This window comes from Apus apus, chromosome 15 (genome assembly GCF_020740795.1).
Source record: "Apus apus isolate bApuApu2 chromosome 15, bApuApu2.pri.cur, whole genome shotgun sequence".
Taxonomy (NCBI): domain Eukaryota; kingdom Metazoa; phylum Chordata; class Aves; order Apodiformes; family Apodidae; genus Apus; species Apus apus.
The window spans coordinates 9,233,944-9,256,154 of NC_067296.1; the positions used below are offsets into that span (position 1 = coordinate 9,233,944).

Here is a 22,211-nt window from a genome sequence, read left to right on the forward strand (position 1 = left end):
TCTACACAGAGCCTTTTGCTACATGGTGATATGGTGTCATGCTAATCGCTCTTCATGAGCAGAGAGCCTGTCATTTTTGCTTTACCACTCTGAAAGTGTTCATAATATTTTTAGATCAGTACTGAAATACAAATTGCAGATGCATTTGCATGCCATAAAAAGAATGACTTGCTGTCCTGGTGTCTGCCTTATTTGCGTTAGTCTTCATTTTATAATGGCTGTTTTGAATACCAGCCTTCAAAGTTAGTGAAGAACTACTGTAAATTTTGGTTGCCTTTTCAAGAAAGTGACATGCAGGTTTTCACATGTGAACCGAATGTTTCCAATGGTGTGTACAGGAGGGTGACTGATGAAGTCTTTTGTCTCAGCTCTAGTTAAGGAGAGTCACAAAGTACATCTCTTAAGGTAGCTGTCTTCTCTGATACTTCAGGGTGAAGGTGTGGTGATTCAGTCATCATTCTTTCCTAGTAAATTGTCTTGCTTCTGAAGAGAAATAACATGCTTTAGCCTCTTAGTGCATTACAAAGCACAAGTACTGCACCACCTCCATGCAAAGGGATTGATATGTTGGGGAGAACAAAATCCACTCTTCACATCTTCCTCATTCGATAGCTCCAGGATGCAGGGTGTTGTGAGAGCTTTGGCTTTTCCTACCTACAAGTCATGCTGCAATGGGGACGGTGTTTGTTTTCATACTCATTCATTTTTTTCAGGTACCCAGATTTAGTAAATGTTCATGCAAATGTAACCTTGCAACTGCACAATGAAACATTAAAACCCAGCCCCCAAATGTAATGATTATATAAGGCAGCACATAATATCAAACTCTGCATTGTAAACTGACAGTATTTGATATCTTTTCCAAATGCCATCTGCAAATCCTATAATTAGAATATATATTTTTTTTTTCCTAACTCATTTAACAGCAACAAAAAGAACAAAAAACTTTCAGGCATAAATTTTCAGTAGACATGCAGCAATAAATGCTTAAATATGCACTGGGTCAAGATAAGAATTTTCCTTGTAGATCTGTGTTTAAGACAGACATCAAATTAGCTTGACATTGGCTCAGTAATGAGTATTAAAGTTAAACCAAAAGAAAATCAATTGGTATTGGAATATCTATACATTTATACATTGAAGTCTAATGTTATCAGAGGCAAGGCTTTGGTTCTTACAGAAAATTTCAGATACCATTAAATATAGGCCCTGGCTTAAGTACTTCCCAGTGTACCACTGATACTTTGCCAGTCAAGTTCCTTTGTGAACATACAACAGGCAAAACATCAATTTATGGTGTGGTTTGTACACCTTCCTCTGCAAAATCTCACAGCTTGATGTTGGCAATTTGAGTCTGAAGTTACCCTTTAGCAGGATTGTCTTCACTGTCATGGAAAAGGCTGCCTCATCCCAGAAGACATGGTTTTACCATTAAGTGGTGGCAGGTCCTGTTTCAAAGGACCTCTTGAACGAATTGTTCAGTGTGCTGTGGGGTTTAGCTGTGCCAGCCCCAGTGACAACCATGTGTGTCATGCAGTGAAATCCACCTACACAAGCACCAGAGTTAAGTCCAAACACAGACAGATGTGAATGAGTCTGTCATGTGCACATGGCATAGTCCCAGTCCCACTGCTGGCTGAGTCTTTGCCACTGCTGCTTTGCCTGCTCGTGGCTCGATAAAGGCTACACGAGCATACTTTGGGACCTACTCTGGGATTAATGTTCTTGTGCTGGCTCAGATGGAAAATATCAAACAGGCAGCCAGAGAAACTGCAATTGTACAGGCTATATCACTCCAGCTTTGCCTCAGCCAAAGATCAGAGTGAGCTGCAAGTCCCAGAGCTGTGCTTTGATACACTACAGACTCTGATAATTACCTATAGGAAAAGGCAGGATGGATGGTGACCCTGTGACCCACGACTCAGTCCTGCTTAATCCCTCCAGCCATGTTCTGCAGATGTAGGATTGTCCCCTGATATATGGCTTCAGGAGAGCGAGGATGAAAAAGTTGCTTAAATGCCTGCAACTGTCACAGAAATACAAAGCCAGCAAAATGAATGTTGCATTTTTCAATAGCTAATGTTACCCTGGATTCACTTTGCTTGCAGATTCAGTCAGCATATATTTATTGCCATCTTAACATTCACTGTGTTGACAGTAATTTTGTTAGGGGCAAAAAATTACAATCAGAACCAGAATTTCCAGTAAAAGAATGCATTTCATTTGCTGCTTCCCCTCCACTATCTTCTCTGCCTCTCACCACCTTGGTCTACACGAAGCAAAGTTATTTGAATGAATTGTGCAGAGACAAGGTAATTTTTGGTGCCTGGTACTGCAATATTGCTGTGCAAAATGACATGCTAGCCTGGTTAATAGATTATTTATTTTCATTAAGTATTGATTATCAGTGGCTTATACCAGCATGCACTTTCCTGTTTACTGTGCAAGCAGCTATATGCCTACATGCTGTTATGGCAGGGTTTTTTTCAAGTTAACTGTTCAGTCTAATGAATTTTCATGTTTTGGCACTGACTGACATCTGCATAGTAATTCTGCCAATAAGTTATGTGTGCATTTCACTAATGCAATTTTATAGCTAATGTATTCAAAAATCCCTGCAGCAAATGAGAATGTTGTAACCAAGGGTCCTGCCCTCGCTTCACCAGGTAAGCTACCTCAAAAGGCTAGCCTGAATTTCATGAAGGTTTCCTAAACTATGTGACTCAACACGCTACTCCTCTGCCTGAAGCCTGGCAGTGCTGGCCACTGCACAGGGCAGCCTTGCTGCCATCTTAGAAGCAAAGACACAGAAGAAGATTTAACAGCAGAGAAAAGTATCTGAGAAATCTTAATTTCTGCAGAATTCATTAACTCAAAATGGCGAAAAGAATTTCTGAGGAATTGTATATTGTGGGTCTAGCAGATGGTTTTGAATTAGTATCAGTGATAGAACAAGCCACAATTATAAGGCAAAACTAATAAAACCTCTGCACTGTAGAAGAAGTATATTCAGAATAATTTTCTTTTTTTCTTTTTCAATATTACATATGACTGATCTAATGATCCAAGGCAGCACTACCACTTTGGCTTTGCAAAAAGGAGCATAAGGGATATCAAGGTTTGCAATAGCATAGGAAAAACCTGCACTATTTTAAAAGAAGACACACTTTTATTTTTGCTCATTATCTGTTGCATTTCCTTGCAGTTAGAACTCGTCTGAATTTGGAATTTCCATTACAAAAACCAGAATGAAATGTCAAAAAATGTAACCCCCACCAAGGCAAACTCAGACACAGGAATGCCAAAAAGCTTTTCATGGGGATACTGTGTCTGAAATACCGCATTCCAGTGACCTCAAAGTGCTTGATAAGGTCAGAACACTTCATTGTGACGTTATCATTTCTAAACTACTCTGAAAAACCGAAACAATTGTGGAAAAATGTTAGCATCTTGACCTTATGGAGACAAAATGTTACAGGAGATTTCCATAAAAAATGTTGATGTATGTTATACATCTCCAGAAAATCATTTCAGGGTGATCAAATGAGAAATTTTTTTGTCAGGAAATGCTTGACTGGTACCAGCTCCATCTGTTCAAGGAAATAACTTCCACAGAAAATATTCCTTCCTTAAAATGGCCTCTGCAGTTCTCTTGTTCTGTAACTTGGTGAGTCTCAGAGATGAGATATTTGTCAAATTTTGCCTGTAGACTGTGATGAAATAATATAATGGACATGGGGGATGACATGCTGCAAATATAATAAGGTGAATGTAACTTCCCTTTAAAATGTCAGTTTGGCATTTTGAAAGAAACTAACTGATACCTTCATTTTCAGTTAAAACATATAACAGTGATGCTGTTTCCAGAGCTCTACAAGGAAATGAGCTCATTGTAGAGCAATACAGTAACAGTGATTATGAGATTAGAATATAACAACAATCCACTTAAAATATTAACAGCAGGCTAGTACTTCAAAGTGACCCTTGACTCTTCACAAGAAATAATAGCAATAACATTCTCATTAAAAGGAAAAGAATCTGAATTTCAATGAAAGCTTATTAAAAAGATTTTATACAGTTTTGAATATAGATAATTATGTGCAGCATTTTCTTAAAGGGAGTACAAATGGTCAGTAGACCCCTAGGGAAATGAAAGAAGGGCTCCTGTCGAAACAATGAAACACACATTTGCATCAGTATTGAAAACCTGGTAAACAAGGGCTTTTTTTCCTAGTGATAGTATTGGGTTGAAAACCTGAGCAATGAGATTTTCTGGCACATTCTTGGAACATATTGCATACGCAGGAATTAAAATGTATTTTCTCTTTGAACCACAGCATGTGTAAGGGATTTATGTTGTTCAAAGTAAAAACGTAAGTGGATACTAATATCCTAATTCATCAAAGAATAAACACAGGCTTAAATCCACCTTTAGTTAGCAAAGCTCTTAGGAATGTGTTTACCTGCAAGAATATGCTAGTGGCTAATGAAATCAGCAGTGTGTGTTTACAGGTACTGGAAGGGATTAGAAGAAATGTCCAAACTTGTTGAAAAGACATCTAAAGTGTCTCTGTAATTTGTTTCCTGCTACAAATGTCTTTGAAACAAAACAAAAAAAAAGCACGCTCTGTTTTTGTTTGTTTGTTCATTTGTTTTTCCTGGGTTTAGGATAATGCTTCCAGCATCAGTATTTTTATGGTGCTTGAGATTGTGAAATACACTTCTGTGCTGAATGCAGACTTCTATTCAAGATGAAGCAGTCTGGATGCCTTAACTTTTCTAGCTTTCAACCAGCAATGAAATCTAAGGTACTGTGGAACTGGTATTAACAGTTTTATTGGTTTTGTACAATATACTTGCCAAAAATACATTAGTTGGCAAATTTGCAGTGAGGAACCTGTGCTTTGTAACATGTACCTTCTCTGTTGACTTAGGGTCATATTATCCTAATGGACAGACTTGTCTCAGTATGTTCGCCTCATTTCTGGCATATTTTGGTGCACAGGTGTGGAAGTTTTTGTTGTTTCTCACTGAAGTTTTCTATTTTGTGTACTTTGTAAAACAGCTCTGTGAAAAGGAGAGGGAAGCGTAAAATAATAAAGCAGACTGTGAGACAAGGACTGCAGACTTGTCTCCTTCATTCTAAGTGAATTAGCCCTTCTGCTAGAGAGTCCTACACTGTCTCTGTAATCCACTCCATCAATTAATACTTCATAAAGCCTTGCAAAGTGTAATCACTTCTTCAAGCAAGGGCTGAAAGCACCACACTGTTACCACAGCAGAGCAACCGCCACCATTTCTGACCGCTCCTAAGATGAAGGAGCTACATATTTAAACCAGAAGGGGGTCAGTTTTATCATAGGTGAGTTTTTTGTAGTCTTTGAACAACCAAATAAAAACGGACACCACTTCCATGTTGCCCGGCGTGTGGGGCTCTCCCCTCTGTGCCCCTCATTGATTCTGTGCTCCACCTTCCTCCTCGCTGCCCGTTTGTCATTCCATGGCACGATAATTCCAAGTCAAAGTCATCTATCTGGCTGACCTCCTCAGACTGCCTATATTTGTAAAGCTATTAAAAGATGTTATGAAGAGATGAGCAGTCCTTCTTTCCAGGACATAGTATTTATAGCACACCACTAACAGGTAACCCCTGGAGAGCAAGCTGGGTCACTGGAGCCCCTCTCTCCTGATGTACTTGGCAATATTTGAACATTCTTGAAAAAGAAGAACTCACGGGACTCAGAAGGCAACCCCAGGGCCCAGCGCCAGGCAAAGTCTTTCCTTACTGCGACCACACGTTGCCTAGAAAATGCAGCATATGCAGCTGGTGTGACATTTCCACGACACGAAGTGCACCCCAGGACGAGAGCTCAGGTTACCAGTCTTGAGAAGGAGCTCCTGGAGTTGCGCCACTTGGCAGACTTTCAGGCATCTGAAAGACTTTCTGGGAAACCCACTTTCCCGGGGAAAACCGCAGCTCTGAGCCACGTCGCCCCGACACGAGGGAGCAGGGCCGGTCGCTGGCGGCTGAGCCACCTGCAGGCAGCCGCGCACCTGGCGCGGGGCGGCGCGGAGCACCGGCAGCCGCCAGCGCAGCTCCCGCAGAGCCCGTGGAGGCGGGGACCGGCGCCGCGGGAGGAACCCCCAGCGTTTTGCTCCTCAAAACTGACTTTTGGGAGGCAGAACCTCGAGCCCTCTCGCGGACGGCAGGGCCGGGGTGCCGAGGAGCGGCCGGGCGGGCTGCGGAGGAGGCGGGGGGTGTCGGGGGGCGGGCGCTGCCGGCAGCCCGTCCCCGCAGCCCTTCCCTTTCCCCGGCAGCCCGTCCCCCGCAGCCCTTCCCTTTCTCCGGCAGCCCGTCCCCGCAGCCCTTCCCTTTCCTCGGCAGCCCGTCCCCCGCAGCCCTTCCCTCGCTGCCCGGCCCGGGGCGCTCCGCGGGACGGTGCGGAGCGGGGCGCGCCATGCGGGCGGGCTGAGCGGCGGTGCCGCCGAGTGTCCCAGGCAGGATGGCCTCCAATTTCAACGACATCGTCAAGCAGGGCTACGTGCGCATCCGGAGCAGGCGGCTGGGGGTGAGTGAGTGCCGGTCCCCTCCCGGGCTCGCCCGAGGGCCGTCTGCCTTTGGGCTATTTGATTTCTTTTTCTCCTTTTATTTTTTTTTTCTTCCACGCCTTTGTCCTCTTCCTGCAAACTGAGCTCGGTGGGTGTCTCCGTAGGGGAGACAACAAGCAAAAAAATGGGGTGAGGAGGCGAAGAATGCACCTAAATGAGCACAAACATATATTAGATGCGTTATATATATATATGTGTGTGTGTGTATATACACACACGTGTGTATATAGATATGGGTTTTTTTTCCTCTCTTTCCTGTCGGGAGACGGGGATGCTGCCTGCCCGGAAGGCTGAGCTGCCTCCACCTCCCGGCACTGCCCGTCAGGCTCAGCTCCCGGAGCCGGGCAGCAGCCGCCGCCAACTTTGGGCCGGAGCCGCACGGCTGCCGCGGAAGGGAGCGCGGAAGGGAGCGCGGAGGGCTCTGCCCAGGGTGCGGAAGGGGGAGGCTGGGAGGAAGCCGGGGGCTGGGGGTGCCTGTGCCCTCGGGACTGAGGGTCTGCGGGTGCGGAGGAACTTTGGGCAGGGCTGTGGGCTGAGAGCGTCTGTAGCTGCTCGAGTCCTGGGGTTCCTGGGAGGGGGCTGCTGCAAATCAGGGCTTTTAGGTCTTGTGTGGGACAGGTGAAGACCTTGTGATATCTTTAGGGCTTTTAAGTTCATTTGAGTTGCAAAAAAAATGAATAGTCAAAAAGCCCCCTTTATGTCCTTATTTAATTTTAAGCGTATTTTAAGGCTGCTCTTTTACTGCCATGGTGTGCTCCTAGTTTTGTTTGTAGGTATCAGGTAGACAGTACTAGCAGGGCAGTTCCTTCCAGCCCCTGGTTTGGCAAATACTCTCTTGATGTTCCTGCGGTCCAAGGGCTGCTGCTGTCTGAAGCTCCCGGTGCTGGCACGTACCTGCTCCACACCTCCCATCTCCCTTAGCCAGCCAACATGGCTTCAGGGGGATGTGAAGTGGAGGGAGGCTTGGTGTATATAAAATGTTTTAATTGGTGTGTCTGCCTCTCAGGACAAGAAAAGAACTAATTTGTTGTGTTTATTGAGAACTGATGGGTTGACAACTCTGAATTGATCGTAGATGAGTTTTGTGTCAAGATTGGTTCGGGGGTGAACATGTGGTCATCTGAAAGCTTTTGCTGGCTCATCACAAACATAGTTTCATTCTCTTGCTCTGTCTGTGTTCAAAGACTTCTCTGCAATTGTGGTAACTTTCATCTCTCTGACTTGTTCGGAAACTGGAAAGCATTGTAAAGTAATCCAGCAGGCAATTTGTCTTGTACCTGGACTTGCAGGCATAGTTCATTCGTGAAGAACCACATGATTCTATGACTGATGGAGACAACATCATTATGAGAAAACTTGCAGTAAATCTGGCAGAATTAGTGTATCATAACTAGCCTTTCATTACTGACTGTATATTAGTATTCAGTTTGCTCCAGCATAAATTAAGAGTAAGGTTAAACTTTGATACATTGATAAACCTTTCCGTGCTGTGAAATCCAATGGACATGTGAATAAGGTGCATCTAACTCTGAGACAGGTGTAAACTCTGTTAATGCCCGTGCCTTTCTTTTACTGAGGCTGTCCAAAACACCTTGAGGGTGGTGATGGTGAGGTAGATGTTCAGTGGCCTCTCAGTAGAAGTGCATTTGACAGCTGAATGCAAAAACAGAGAAATGGAGAGTGACACTGAGTCTGTGGAAATGAAACAAATGTTAAATGTTTTCTTTGGAAAGACAGTTTATTTAATCTCATTCTTTCTACTTCCAAAAGTTTGTATCATTATGAAGGCTAGAAAGTGTGAAAGGGGTGATGGAAAGTACTTTTGTGAAGATGTCAAAGCACAGTCCCAGAGTTCCCCTGGCTGTAGATTTGTTAAAATGTAGCACCTGGAGTTTGTTGCCCTGAGCCGCCCTTGGCTGCTTTCCAGTGCTGGGGAGAAGGAGAGGAAGGGAAGCCAGTAGTTGCTGTGATCTGGCAGTCACTGTTTTAGATCTGGTGACAGAGCTCTGTGCTGTGAGGGAGAGATGACCTATTCAAATCTTGCTGCTCCATTTGTTTGGAAATAAGTACTAATCCTCTTCTCTCCTTGTAGTTTTCAGTGTAAAGTATCAGCCCCGCTCCTTAAGAACTGATGCTAGAAACATGGCTGCAGATTTCTTCCTATAACTTGCATTTTCTGTAAGCTGCTTAAAAGCCTAGTGCCTGATTTTCAACATCCCAGCAGAAGTGAGTAATTATGATTAACCCATGTTCCTTAAATGCAGGACAAGCTTGTGTAGCTTGTGCCAGCAGTCAGCATCCACTTCTCCATACGGAGCTCCAGGAAAATGTGGCATTTCTCCTTGGGTGTTTTCCTACTTGCTGCAGGTGTGGATGTGCAGGGCTGGTCCTGAAGCTGGCTGAGCACCTGAGGCTGCTGCCTGGCTTTGGGAACAGCTTGAATTCAGTCTTACTCAGTGACTGATGGGAGTTTGGCTTCTTCAGAGGGGAAGAAACTATGCAAACAGCTTGTTTTCTGGTAGCTTATTTTGGGAGAGAAGTTGGGCATACAGAAGCTGGAGGTGGGAAGGGAAAAATTACTTTAGACCTTAAAATACTAACTTTCAAAGAACTTTCCCACATCAGGAAGGACAAGCCTACTCCAGCTGCATGTAGGACTCCTGTTTGATTGAGGAGTATCTCAGTACTGCGTGTGTGGTGAGATGTAAGTGGGAGCTATTAAAATACATTCCAATGTTATGGTGGCACAGCTGTAATCACTACATTGTCTTTTCAGACTGAACTCAGCTTTTGGGTTTTTCTCTGTAACGTTGTGGTAATTCCATCCCCAAGGGAACTAGGAGCAGAACTTGTATCCACAAATTATCTCAAGAAATCATTTTTTTAAATAACTGGAGTGCAGGTGTTAGATTTGGAAAGAAAGGGGTGCATAAAAGTGGCTTCCTCAAACACAGACCTCCTTTAGAAGAAAAATGACAATTCTGCTAGGCCCTACTTTGTAATTGCAAGATTGAATTTAGGCTAATTAGTTTTGTACCTGTTCTGTTCTTGTGCACTTTAAATATGTAAATTTAATATTATTTAATAGAATAGTTTCCATAGCAACATTTGTATCACATGTGTCTTCTGCAGAGCCAAATATATTCAGAAGAAAGCACACTCTTCCCAAGACTTTCCGTCCTTATAGGGAGAAAAATAATTCCCACAGCCAATGGTCTTGTTCTGCTCTGGCACACAGGAGGTTGTGTGCCTGAAAACTGCTGGCAGTGTAAAAGCACAACTTTCCAGAGTTCCTTAAAACAAACAAAAGAAAATCGGCTTTGCTTTGAGAGCAGTGCTTCCATCCGTGACCACTAGTGACCACTGGACCTGTGTTTTGAGAAAGAAGATACTTTGTTGCACTGATCGCTTTAGTTGCAGTAACCTTTCATCTTAAATGTGGAACAGGGGAGTCATTTTATAGTCTCTGTACATAAAAAAGCTTTTTTTTGTGTGTGTGTGTGCTTATGATTTTCAAATAATGTCGTGCTCTCTTATACAGATGTGACCTTTCTGAGGGGAATATATTATGGAGATGTTTTCTCTCCTTAACAAAAAGGAATTCTCATTTTAAGGCTGGGTGAATATACACTGCTTGTGAATGTGCTTCAGCTTTCATTCTAGGTTAGACTGGCTCACCTGAGTGTTCAAATAACAATTACAAATCAAAACAGGAACGGATCTTTGAAATAGAGGGTCTTTGTTAAATGCACCTTTTCGTCTTCGGGCTCACCAGTGTGAGTTTTCTCTGAGGTGCAGCCAGACCGCCTTCCCTTGTGAGGTGGGAGGCTCCCAGTGGTGCGTTCTTGCAGTCTAACCCTTCCATTGAACTCCCTGTTGTTAAAGGTCAGCTTAACCTTCCAGCTTCCACACATAAACTCAGGTTTGCTGGAAGGCACATTTCAATTCAAGCAAGGGTTACACATCGCAGAGGCTGCTCTAGGGTTATCCACTACTGCCATTGTCAAGGTGCAGGCAGTATTAAGTGCTGGAACTCCAAGTGAAAGGTGGGTGATGTTCCTGAAGCCTTTTCCTCAAGGTCCAGGCAGCAGTGTTGATAGTGTTGGTGTCACGGCACCAGGAGAGTGCTGGCTGCCCTCCTCTGCTGCGCTTTGAAGACCTTGCTCTTCCCTTCAGAAGACCCATGTGGAGTTTGCAGGCATCTGGCCTGTCCCTGCCTCTTGATGTATGGGAGACTGCTGGAACAAGATGCCATGGAGTTAGCTGTCAGCCCCTAGTATATGGTGTGCCAGTAACACTTGGAGTGTCTTGTTGCATTAAATGATGAAGCACTGTTAGTGTCAGAGGGAAACAATCTCTTCGATGAACAGCAACTGCCCTGAGCTGTCTGCAGCTAAAAGCAAGATAGTGCTGATCAAACAAAAGTGCCTCAGAGAACCAGCTGAGGTGCTGGTGGTGAGCAGATTACATCTCTGTTAAGGAGTTGTATGTATTCATAGCTATGCAAAGCCTTGTGGAGTCTCTTGGTTTGGTTATGCACAATATTTGATTGATTAGAAAACATTGGCTTGCAAAAACCTCTCTGGCTTCCTTGAAAACTGGGTGTCTTCTTCCCCATAGAGGCTTTGGCTGTGGTGATTTACATGTTGCTGCTTTTCAGGAGGGATAGATACCTCCCTGAGCATACCTTAAGGTCATACAAATATGCCTGTACTTTCTCCCAAGCTTTGTCTTCTATGAACACATCTGGCTTGTGTGCATGCATTTCCATGGTATCCCCACTTCTCAGATAGCAGCACTTTTAAACTCCTTAATATAACAAGTGTATCAAAATGTGAGCTTCATTCTGTGTACTTCATTCCGTGATGCTTCTTGACCTGCTGCAGTACAAGGTGGATCAAAGTTCTATGTATGCAATGCAAGGAGACTGTGTTACTGAGCAATCTTCCAGGAAAAATCCAACAGCAAGGATGGACAGCATCTTTTACATTTTGAAGGCTTAAAAATAGATGTGGAGCCATCTACAGTAGTTTGTGTTCTCATGTGTGCTTCCCTCTTGTCACAAACTTCCCAATGCTGAAGCACTCTGTATCTATCTTAGTAATAAAGCTCTTAAAATGTCTTTATTCTGGAATACTTTTGATGCGAGAGGTCTATGCCAAGATCCAGTCTAAATCCAGATTAGAAAATTGAATATGCAGCTGTTTGCACACTTACTTCTTTCATTCTAAAGCAAAGAATGTATAACAGTTGTGATGCTTTCACATCACAGTTTTTGCTTCTGCAAACTTCTCTTTAACATTGAAACTGTAGCTGTTCCCTGGCTATCCACAACATGTTAATTCAGGTTGTCTGTCTCTTAATTTCAGCATGAAGATACAAGAATTGAAGCTGTAAAACAACTTTGGCTCTCTCAGAATAAGAAGTAGCCTTCCCAAGCTTAAATGCATGTTTTCATAAAGGATTCAAGAAAACATTAAAGAGCATATATATCCACAAACAGAACAGGAAATGCTGAAATAATTTGCATATGAGAATTAAGGTGACCTGTATTTCGGAAAAGAATGGAGTTTTTTCCTTTATGAAAAGCAGGGTTATTAAAATTAGAATAGTGTAGGACAGCGTATGCTGCTGAATTAATATGCATAGATTACTGCTTCTGCATGACACAAGTACTTAAAACAAATGAACCTGGTAATTTGTAGCTTGTTAGAAAAGCCTTACAAAGTATTTATTTTTCTAGAGTGTGTACTATTGCTAACTAGATACATGAGATGTTTACAACCCAGAATAGCAATCTGAACACTGTGTGTGTGCAGCTCTCAAAATTGGACATTATTAACAGGCAGCCTGATTTATTCTATCATTCCCGTGATTTTCTGAAGGTACTTCCTGCGTGTTGGAGGTCTAGGACTCTGCTCCACAAGTTTGTATTGTTATCAAATTATTACAGACTATTAAAACCACTCATTTGAGAGGATTCATTGACTTTAATGGAGCTGTGCTAACATCTAAGGGTCTGTTCCTAAAAATGCAGGTCTCTGCAGAGGCTTCTATATCTGTTTGTGAGACAGTAAAGCTAGTGGAGAGGGTGAGAGAAGCGGAGTTTTTTTACCTAGCAATCTGTTCCTTGTACCTCTGTCTGGCAAAGGAAACACTGCTAGCAGATTTTTGCAGAATCCTGTCTCATGAGGTATCTTCCACTTTGCACACAGAGGCGTGGCACAGAACTGTTCTTGCAGTCATATCTGTTTAACAACACTTCTAATTAAATCTGCAGTCTGCACAGCCTGCTCTTGAGGTTGTGTGTAACCCCATCTGTTGGAGGCACCTCCTTGTTATGCAAGGAATGATCAGCCTCATCTGTCTATTAGAGTGGGTCCTCCATGGAAATTTGGATCCACGAAAAAGATCTGTGCACCCAGCATGAGGGTTAGCAGGGTTTTAGCAGCTGAAGCCCAGAAGTGCCATTCTGTACCACTTGTTTGTCCATGGGGGTTTCCTAAGGACACAGAGATCAGCCAGTGTCCTCCAGGGTTTCAGTCATGACAACCACCTTCGTTGTTGGTGGAACAAGATGGAGGAACTCCTGTCCATAGCTCTACCAACAAGGTTGTTCAAAGAGCTGAAGTTGAACCAGCTTCAGCCCAGACCTCTTCTTTCCAACCATTAGTTTTGCAGGGCTCTTTCCTGGCTGTGTTGGAGGGAATGTGGTTTGTTGGGTTCAGCCTTCCTTCCTTGGTGCTCTTGCCCTGACTGATGGGGCAGCATCATTTTTTTTTTTTTTTTTCCACCTCTCCAAATCCACTCGGGTGGCCTTATGCAAGTGCTGACTATGATTGGAAATGTGACTGTTAAGTAGGACCTACCTTCTTGCAGTGGAAGGAAGGATTAAAATCAGAGGTTGCACTTCAAGAAGCACCTACATTGATGCCATTGGTCTCACTAGTACAAGGATCACATCAACATACAGTTTGAACCAGCTTAACCAAATTCAGTAAAGTCTTAGCCATAGCGAAATTGGGGAAGTAAAAATGAGTAGGATCTCTTCTGAAAGACGTGACTGCTGGAACTACAACAGTAAACTTATTCCCACTTCAGTATTAACCCTGTTAAGGACAGAAACTAAATCTGTGCATGTCTGTTTTCTTTGTTTGATGGTTCTGGCTAGCCCAAAAACTCTTAAACACATCAGTCTGAAGGAATGTGGTGTAAGTGGTGTCCTCCAATGCACAACTTGGGTTCTCCTCACCAAATCCATAAAAGGAATTTGTAATAGTTTAGCCTTTGTGGCAGAGAACAGAGCTGACTTCTTCACAGCCTTCCAACTAGTTGCTTATCTCTAGGAAAGGCTTCCTTAAGTGGACTTATGTGTGCAGTACTTTGGCATTTCTGCAATGATTTAAAAGCTTCATGAAAAACCATTCTTAGGTTCCTGGATTGTTTCTCTGATTCATGCTTTACCTGCAATATTAAAGATACGTATTTGTTTAATATTTAGAAAATAAGTGAAATATTCACCTAAAATCAGAAGAATGTTAATCTGTTTTGTATTTGTGTGTTGCTTGAGAACTCGCATGTTGGACAGTGGATATATACTAGATTTAAGTAGGAAAATGCTACAATTTTGTGCTATAGACTGTTCTTTGGGAAGTAATAGCATTATTACATACACTTACTTTAGGATTAGATGGATAATCTTCTGATTCATCCTTAGAAGTTTGGAAAAACATTTGTATAAAGGTTTGGATTTGTCCACTTCAGCTTTTTTTTTTTTTTTTTTTTTTTTTTTTTTTTAACTTGAGTGGAATATTTTGATTCCAAAAGCTGAGAAGGGGTGAAGCTTTCAGGGTTTTCTGTTCTTGATTTTAATTAAACTGACTTCTGCAGAAACTTCATTGAAAAGATTGGTGTTGAACATGTAAAATGATATGTACTTTTACAAGTTTTGCACAGCACTGTTTCTGTGAAACCCTGTGGGAGGAGAGGTAAAATGGGGGAGAGACAATCTGCAGGACTAGAACCATATGCTAAAAGAGATTGGTGCTTGAATAACCATGCCAGAAAGTTAATATGGGGATTTTAGAGTATGAGCTGTGAAAACTGGAAGCAAGAATGATGTAAGGCTGGGGGTGGGGAAGGAGAGGGAAAAGTTCTCTGCGTGTCTCTACATTTGAAGCAGCTTTATTAATAAAACTCTTGTGTTCAGCTATGTGGCTCCTTTCAGTCTGAAAGTATTGAGACAGAGAAAAACTGAACAGATTTCTTATGTACCAACTTCAACCTGTAGGATATTAAGTCCATTGAATATTCATATTTTTAGAAAACTGTTAAATAAGGTGTTGGAACATATTCACAGATATTAAGATTTCTTACTTCTTGGAACTTGTCAGTGGCAGCAGAAATAGGATCCATCATACTGCTTAGAAAGTTTGAGCCTTTATCCTTGAGCTGAAAAGGGAAGGAGTTGCAGTCAATGTCATTCAAGACCTAGTGCAGCTCCATCTGACTGCTGGCACTGGCTCTATTAGCCCAGGAGCAAGTCCCCTTTGGATTTCTTGTGACACAAAGAAAATGGGATTGTCCAAGTTACTAGGTGTCCTGATGGGGTTACCTCTGGAATTGAAGCAAAGATGCTGAGTTGGAGAAAAGCAAGCAGTGTTTTTCACTGGAGAGCTGCTTGCCCTGTGTGAGCTTTGTGACAGAGGACCAGGGTTCTCAGCACTGTGTTCAGGATGAGTTAGAAGGAGGTGTTGCAAGTCATGTGCTGGAATTATGTTTTGTTTCTTCCCCAAAGATATTTTAATTTTTGCTTTATGTAAACATGGAGAAGAAAGGGTCTGCTGTCTTTTCCCATGGCACCCTGCTTTTCATCACACTGCTTTTCCTAGCTGAGATGAATTTTGGGGCAGCATTCATATATAGCCCAAGTTATGATTCTAAACTGAGCTGGCAACTGGGATTTTGTGTATCTAAAAACCAGGCAAAACTGTTCTTTAGGATTTTGTGCAGAGAACCAAAATATAGCCTCATTTGGTTCTAAAAAAATCCCCACCAAAACCCAAGCCTAGAACTGTTCCAGTTTTTCTCCAAGAGGTAAAGATGGAAGATAATGCAAATCATGATTTGGAGTACGAAATTTCTGGTTTGATGGTGGCAAGTTTTAGGAACATTAACAGTTTTCCTTGTGTTTTCCAGCATATATTTTCTGGTAAATTACCTTCCACATTCTTTGGAAGATGGAAGATGTTAAGCAAAACAATGGGACTCCAGTTTTGCCTTTTTTCATAAACTGAGTTAATTATTAAACCAGTGGCTCTTACCCGTCTGCTATCTTGTTCTAAGGATGGAGTTTTCATTGTAACAAGTGTAATGCAAACCTGAGCTTTTTCTTCTGCTTTTATCTCAAACACTTCCCTCCTCTTCTGCCAGTTGTGGGTCCCAGGTCTACACTTTCATTATTTGCTCTTCCTTTGCTAGACAAAGTTTTCTGGAGGTGACTGCTCTGCATGGGGAAGGGTATGCCAAGGGAGATTGTAAAGACAGTGAAAGGAAAAGAAAACCCAATTATAAACAGGTGAAATTTAGTCTTTCATGTTTTTGATACCTTTTCATCATCAATTGACTATATGGTGTGAAGGTAGTTCTCCTTCTGGTGTATACAGACTTTAGCTTAAAGTTAGATCAGTGATATTTTGCATTGTTTGTGGAAACATGTGAAAGAAAGTAACAGATGTAAGGTCTACACCTGAAACTGACATCTTAATTTGATGTTTGTGTAGTTTTAAATATACCCTGGAAGTTGATGGCCTGTTCCCATTATCTTCTTGTCTGACTTCATCAGGTGATGTCAGAAACACCAGTGAAAGTTCAAGCTATTGAAATAAATAGTGAGTTGGTTTTTTTCCCCATTACTGAAAATAATGGAACTTGCTTCAATTCCAAAGATCAATACCGTGGAATCAGTGATATTTCTCTCCAGTAGCTTTAGTGTAGGAGATTAAGTTGTCCCTTTACTTACCAATTAATGTGTATCTGGGGAGCTATCAATGCCCCGTGGTCAGCAAAAGAAAAATTTCTCTTAGTGCTCTCATTTATGTCTCCCCACCAGTGAGGAAGGATGTCAGCTGATTGTACTGGATGAACTGTGCTGTGGAGGGGTGAACTCTAGGCACAGTGTTTATGGTAAAATACAAGTGTCTGTTCTCTGTTAAATGACATAGTGCAAATTAATACCATATTCTGCTATGCTTTCATAGATACTTTTTATGCAGCAGTTATACTTTCTTGAGGATGGAGTCTACCTAAATGTGAATGAACTTCTCAGCTCACTTTTTAATTAGTATTACACAGCTGGGACATGAGAAATTAATAAAAGCTGGGTTTGTCCATTTGAACTAATGTATAGATTAGCCTAAGCAAATGCAAGAGGACTGTAAGAGCTTGTGCAAAGCTGAAGTGCACCAGGGAAATATAGGCTCTGGAATCCTTGTTTTAATCCATGCTTCATTATGTCATTATTAGATGTCCTCCCCACCCCAAACCAAAATTAAAAAACCCCTCACCAATAAGCAAAAAACCCCCCCCCACTCCTCCCAGCCTCAGCTGAATCTGTACTAGAAAACTGACTGAATTTTGGTTTTAACATCTTGGACAGACTGGTGACATGTTTCACCTGGTTGGTAGCTTTAAAGTTCTAGCAGAGCAGCAGAGCTGTGAGGTGCAGGGTCATGGTTTTGGACCCAGGATGAAGTCCATCTAGTGATCACAGGCCCCGTGGGCTCCCTGCTTGGATCCTTTTGCGCACGTGGTAATTCAGGACATACTGAAGGTTAGCAAGCTGAAGGCAGTGCATCAAAGTGTTTGAAAAGGGAAAGGAATTTTGGCTGCCCTGAACTTCTCCCTGCAGCAGCTTTGAATGGAATATCAGCCCATCTAGCAGTCTAAGCAAATGAGTTCAATTATTTGCTGCAATCCTGTAAGGCAATGCTGAAGTGCTTGTTACTATGATTTAATGGGCTCTAATTCTGTCATTTTTAACAAAGTGCTATGTTTTGGTGAAGTCCAGCTTGCAGTGACTCACTTGGTATCATTATTTGCTCTTTCATGCTGATTCATTTTAAACTGATCCAAGCTGCAGAGGGGTTGGGGGAATGACCCATGGCTGCACAGCTTTGATGTCAGGATCGAAAGAAAAATGGGGAAGGAATAAGGTGAGTTTACCTTGTGTTGGGACAGTAAGATGAACTAACCTTGAGACTGATTTAAGGTGTCTGGAGGTTATCTGTAGGGATGGGAGGTGATGTGTTGGTTACAGGAAACCTGTGATGCTTTCTGAATCTTGCAGTTACATTAATTGGCAAATGGCAAAGAACGATAAGAGGCCAGAGATGGGCAGTCATACCCATCTGTTAGCTGTGGGCTTCCAGGACATTTGTCATCCTTGGCTCTTCAAGCAGCACATAACAAGCATCATTAACTGAATTTAACAGGTGGGCAAGTGGCAACAGGTACAGCATGACTATTCAAGTCCTAGACTGAAGGCTGAGAGACTAAAGCTCTTCTCCCATGTCTGGATGCTGGCAATTTACTGCTGAAGAACATCCTGCACTGAGACAGAGGCCTAACTCGTGCACTTTCTGCCTTTTTTGGTCTGATCAGACATTATCTTAAAATTGCAAGTCCAACTCTGAAACACAGCTCTTACATATAGTTATATGCTCTGGGGGGCTGAAGCAAAGCCTGTTGTTGGGTGTTTGTAAGTACAGTTCCTCTCCAAGCTTGGAGCAAGTCCCATCTGTGCCTTCTGACAGCTGGATGCAAGAGGGCATCCCCTGACCATAGCTTTAGCAGTGAGCTTGTGCTCTGTTAAAGCTGTGAGTGGCTGTTACCACAGCTGTTACCAGGGGTAGCAAGTGTGTGCTCCCCAGCCTCTTTGCATCTTTGCACTAATTAGTGAGCTCCATTAACTGTTTGTTAATGAGCGGTATCAATGCCATTTCCCCCCTATAGCCCATGTAATTAAAGTAACTAAGTCAGGTACTCAGTGACAGAATGGAATGATTCCAGACCATAATTCATTACAGTCATCTCAAGTTATTCAGTAGTTACCTAGTTCTAATACAGTACTAAATTGTGTTAATTCACTGGACCACACTAATGGGCTGACCCAGCAGGACAGCACATCCAGCTGCACTCTGTAGAGCTCAGCCAGCAGGAGCAAGCTACACAGAGTTACTTTTGAGTCTGCATTGAAGCCTTTACTATTTTTAGTTCCTTTAGTAGTTAGAGTCCTAGGCTGATTTTCTCCCACCCAGTTCCATGCCTAGAATTAACTGTGCCCATATATAAAGCTTAGCAGATACTAGGATCTGGCCTGACTTTTTTAAGCCGTCACTAACAAGAGGGTTTCTGCCGTAAATGCTTCTTGGTACTTGGAGGCACTCTCCTCTGATGGCCTAACATAGGCCAGAATTATCACCTTTCCTGTGTATGATTTAAAAAAAAAATCCAACAAACCAGCAACCCTGCATTTTGAAGGCTGTAAGTCCATAAAGAGGGGACTGAAAGGGGGAGCCTCTTTCAAGTAATGCTCTCTTTAGACTGGAAGCTGAAGTCTTGCTTTTAATGTCATTTAGGTCCTGAAACACAAGAAAGTCATGAGAGAAACTAAAAAATGAAGTCAAGTTCTATATTGCCTTCCATCACAACAAACAGCATGACTGCTTGTCTCTTACATCTCCTGTGTAGTTTATTACACAGTGTAATTTACTTACACAATTAGTTTATCAACAGATCTCCTGTGGTACAAATTCAAGGCACTGTGCACAGAGTAGAGAAGGGAAAGAAACCATTCCTTTGCAAAACATTTACACATATGTTGGATAAGGAAGTCCTTAATCCCAGCCCTATCTTTTTAATGACATTTTGCATTAGCAGCTGTGGCTGTTCTGTGCCAGATGTCAACCTCCTGGGTGTCCTGCATTCCTGGAGCCCTTTCCCTGCCCCTTGAGTCCCAGAATGATGTTTTAGGTACCCCCCTAGTCTGGTGGCTTCTCTGCCCTGTCTGGACTGGAGCATAATATCCTTCCAAAGCCCTCAAAGATTGTGTTTCAGAGAGATTTCACTGGTAATGTGCTTCATCATCTGTAATTAAATGCCTCTGAACTCAAAACTTCCAGCTGCTGAGTGCCTCAACAATGTGAAGGGGTACATTGCTTCTAAGCTACTTTATGGACAGTTGCAGTGATTCACTGTAAAGCACTCTCATAAGCTCCCAGGTGTCTCTTTTAAAATTAAAAAGAAAAAAGAAATCTACCAGCCTGGAATGCATCAGCAAATCCCTTCAATGAGCCCATTCCATCCTGAAATCTGCCAAAGGTGACCAGTGGCAGCATTTTTGTTGAGCATTTTCCCCCCTTTGTCTGAACCAATGACTAATGTACACCAGTTACAAGCAAAACCTGTAAATTGCTGCTCATGTTTCCCTGTCAACATCCATTGTCACAAAGCACAGTATAGACAGAAGATAAAATAAAAGCTCCATTACAAAGTTGTTAAGTAATCTTGGGCCATTTTACTGTCTCTGCTTGGATTATGTTCCTCATACCCTGTCGTGGCTTGGTCAACGTGCCCTAGATCACAGCACACAGACCTTCAGTTACTGAGGATGTTTTAGCAGACAGTAAGTCTTGTCTGTTGAATGAATCCCATGTAATCATGAAAGACCAGAAAAAAAAAGAAAGAAAAGATTTAGAACAAAGTTGCCTTCTAACTAGTATGTCAAATGGGAATGCATCTGTAGGCTCAAATCCAGCTGTTGGTGTTTTAAACTAAGGCTGAAGGAGTAGGTTTGATTTCTGAGCCTGAACCATTAGCAAAAATCCCACTTCTGGTTGATGCAATTCCAGTTGGGAGGAATGGGGGAGAAAGAAAGAGTTTTTGAAGAGGAAAGACTGATTAAAATGCCTCAAATCTTAGAGCAGTAGGCATCTGTTGTGATTTGCATTAGTAAGTGGAACAGTAAAAGAAGGCATAGGTCATAAAGGTCTGCCAAGCTTTTTTTTTGTGCACTCATAGCAAGAGCTGGCCAGTGCCAAAGCAGGATTTTGTTACTTGATGAAATAACTTAGCTCTACTGAGCAATATTGTGCATTCTGAACAGGCACAGAGACAAGATTACAGCTTCATCCCCTATTAGCAGCTGATTTCTTACTGTAAAATCTTGTTTCTGAAGGTATGTACTGAATGGGAGGAAGGAACAAGGTTTGTCTCTCCACAAACGTGTTTCTCAGGGGAAGGAGAAATCTAGATTATTTTCTTTACTCCTCCAGAGAAGAAGATAGCTTGATGTAAAACTTCTTTGATTTATGTAGTCATTACAGCCTGATCACAATGAATAATGCAATATTGCTTACTCATAACACATTAAATGGGTATTCTGGGGAAGTTAAATTGTCTTGTTGCCAAGCGCAGCAATATCACTGCAGACAACATGGGGGCAACTTTGCTGCTTATTTTAAAAAGCCAGTGAACCAGTCTACATTTCTTTGCACCATTTAGGTAATGCTAAACACGTCCCAGGACAAATTAAATATGTTTACAGCTATGTGATTCTTTCTAGTAATCCATCTACTTGTAACTGTTTTCTATTTACATTGTGTTTTTTTTTTCAGGATCAAGTAGAACTGAACACAGCTGCCAGTATGGGGATGAAGTGGGAAAGGGACAAAGCTGGGCTGTAAAAGTAGAGACAAGTTACAGCCTTATGGAAGAGATACATTCAAATTAAACACTTCTATTTGGTGAAGACTGTGGAGTCTTTGCTAGAGCCACACAGACCCATTCAACATGACACATAAGGCATCATCATACTTGCTGAGTATGACCTCTTTACTAGAAAGCAGTCCTCCAGTTCTTCATGAAGAAACAGCTACCTGATGGAAATCTACTGCTTCAGATGTGTCTGAAGATTGAATATTAATTAAATGAATGAGCTGCAGTCTGCCTTTGGCAATATTTGATTTTTCTAGATGCAAAGCAAAATTCTGGATCCAGTCTCCTCACAAATTCCCTTCTGGCTGGGAATTTTATTTCGGGGTTCTTCATTACCTTTTGAATCAGCAGTGACACGTTAATAATTTTTATTTAGTTACAGGAATTAAGCACTAGCTGGATAATTCCCTGTGTGAACATCTCCTTGTTGGAAGGTATCTGGTATCTGGAACTTCAGCCCACTGTAGACTACCAGCCAAAGTTCAGCAGAAACACTTAAATAAGTTTCTCTGTGCCACTGAGGTACTTCAGTTGGTGAGCTATCCATCAGTCTTGGATAAAATGACAATTTTCCTACCAAAAAAAAGTTCCAGTTATACTATGAGAAATTTCTTGTGCTGTTGTGCTTTGACTTTCCTGGATTGTCTGTTTCTGTAAGTTACCAGAGTCGCAAAGAGCAAGTTCCTGGCAATAGCCTAGGCTTTCTGGTGACTGTCCCAAGGTGCATGATACTATGTTCATCTATTGCTTTTAAAAAAGCAAAGTTTGTGGGTTTTTTTGTCAGCAAGTTCAGTGTCCCTGTACATGCAGCTTATTGGAATTCTTTG

At 42.1% G+C, this 22,211-nt stretch overlaps 1 protein-coding gene across 4 annotated transcripts in view; it reads left to right on the forward strand.

Moving 5' to 3' along the window:
- The first annotated feature begins 6,001 nt into the window (after positions 1-6,001).
- The window catches only part of DOK5 (docking protein 5), a 41,512-nt gene continuing 25,302 nt past the window's right edge, over positions 6,002-22,211 (forward strand). The window contains exon 1 of one of the 4 annotated variants that reach the window (XM_051633157.1): positions 6,002-6,569. In XM_051633157.1, coding sequence (XP_051489117.1) covers positions 6,504-6,569 — 66 coding nt within the window. In that variant the 5' untranslated portion in view covers positions 6,002-6,503. The remainder of the gene's footprint in view (positions 6,570-22,211) is intronic. The other 3 variants (XM_051633159.1, XM_051633158.1, XM_051633160.1) reach the window with 3 other exon arrangements.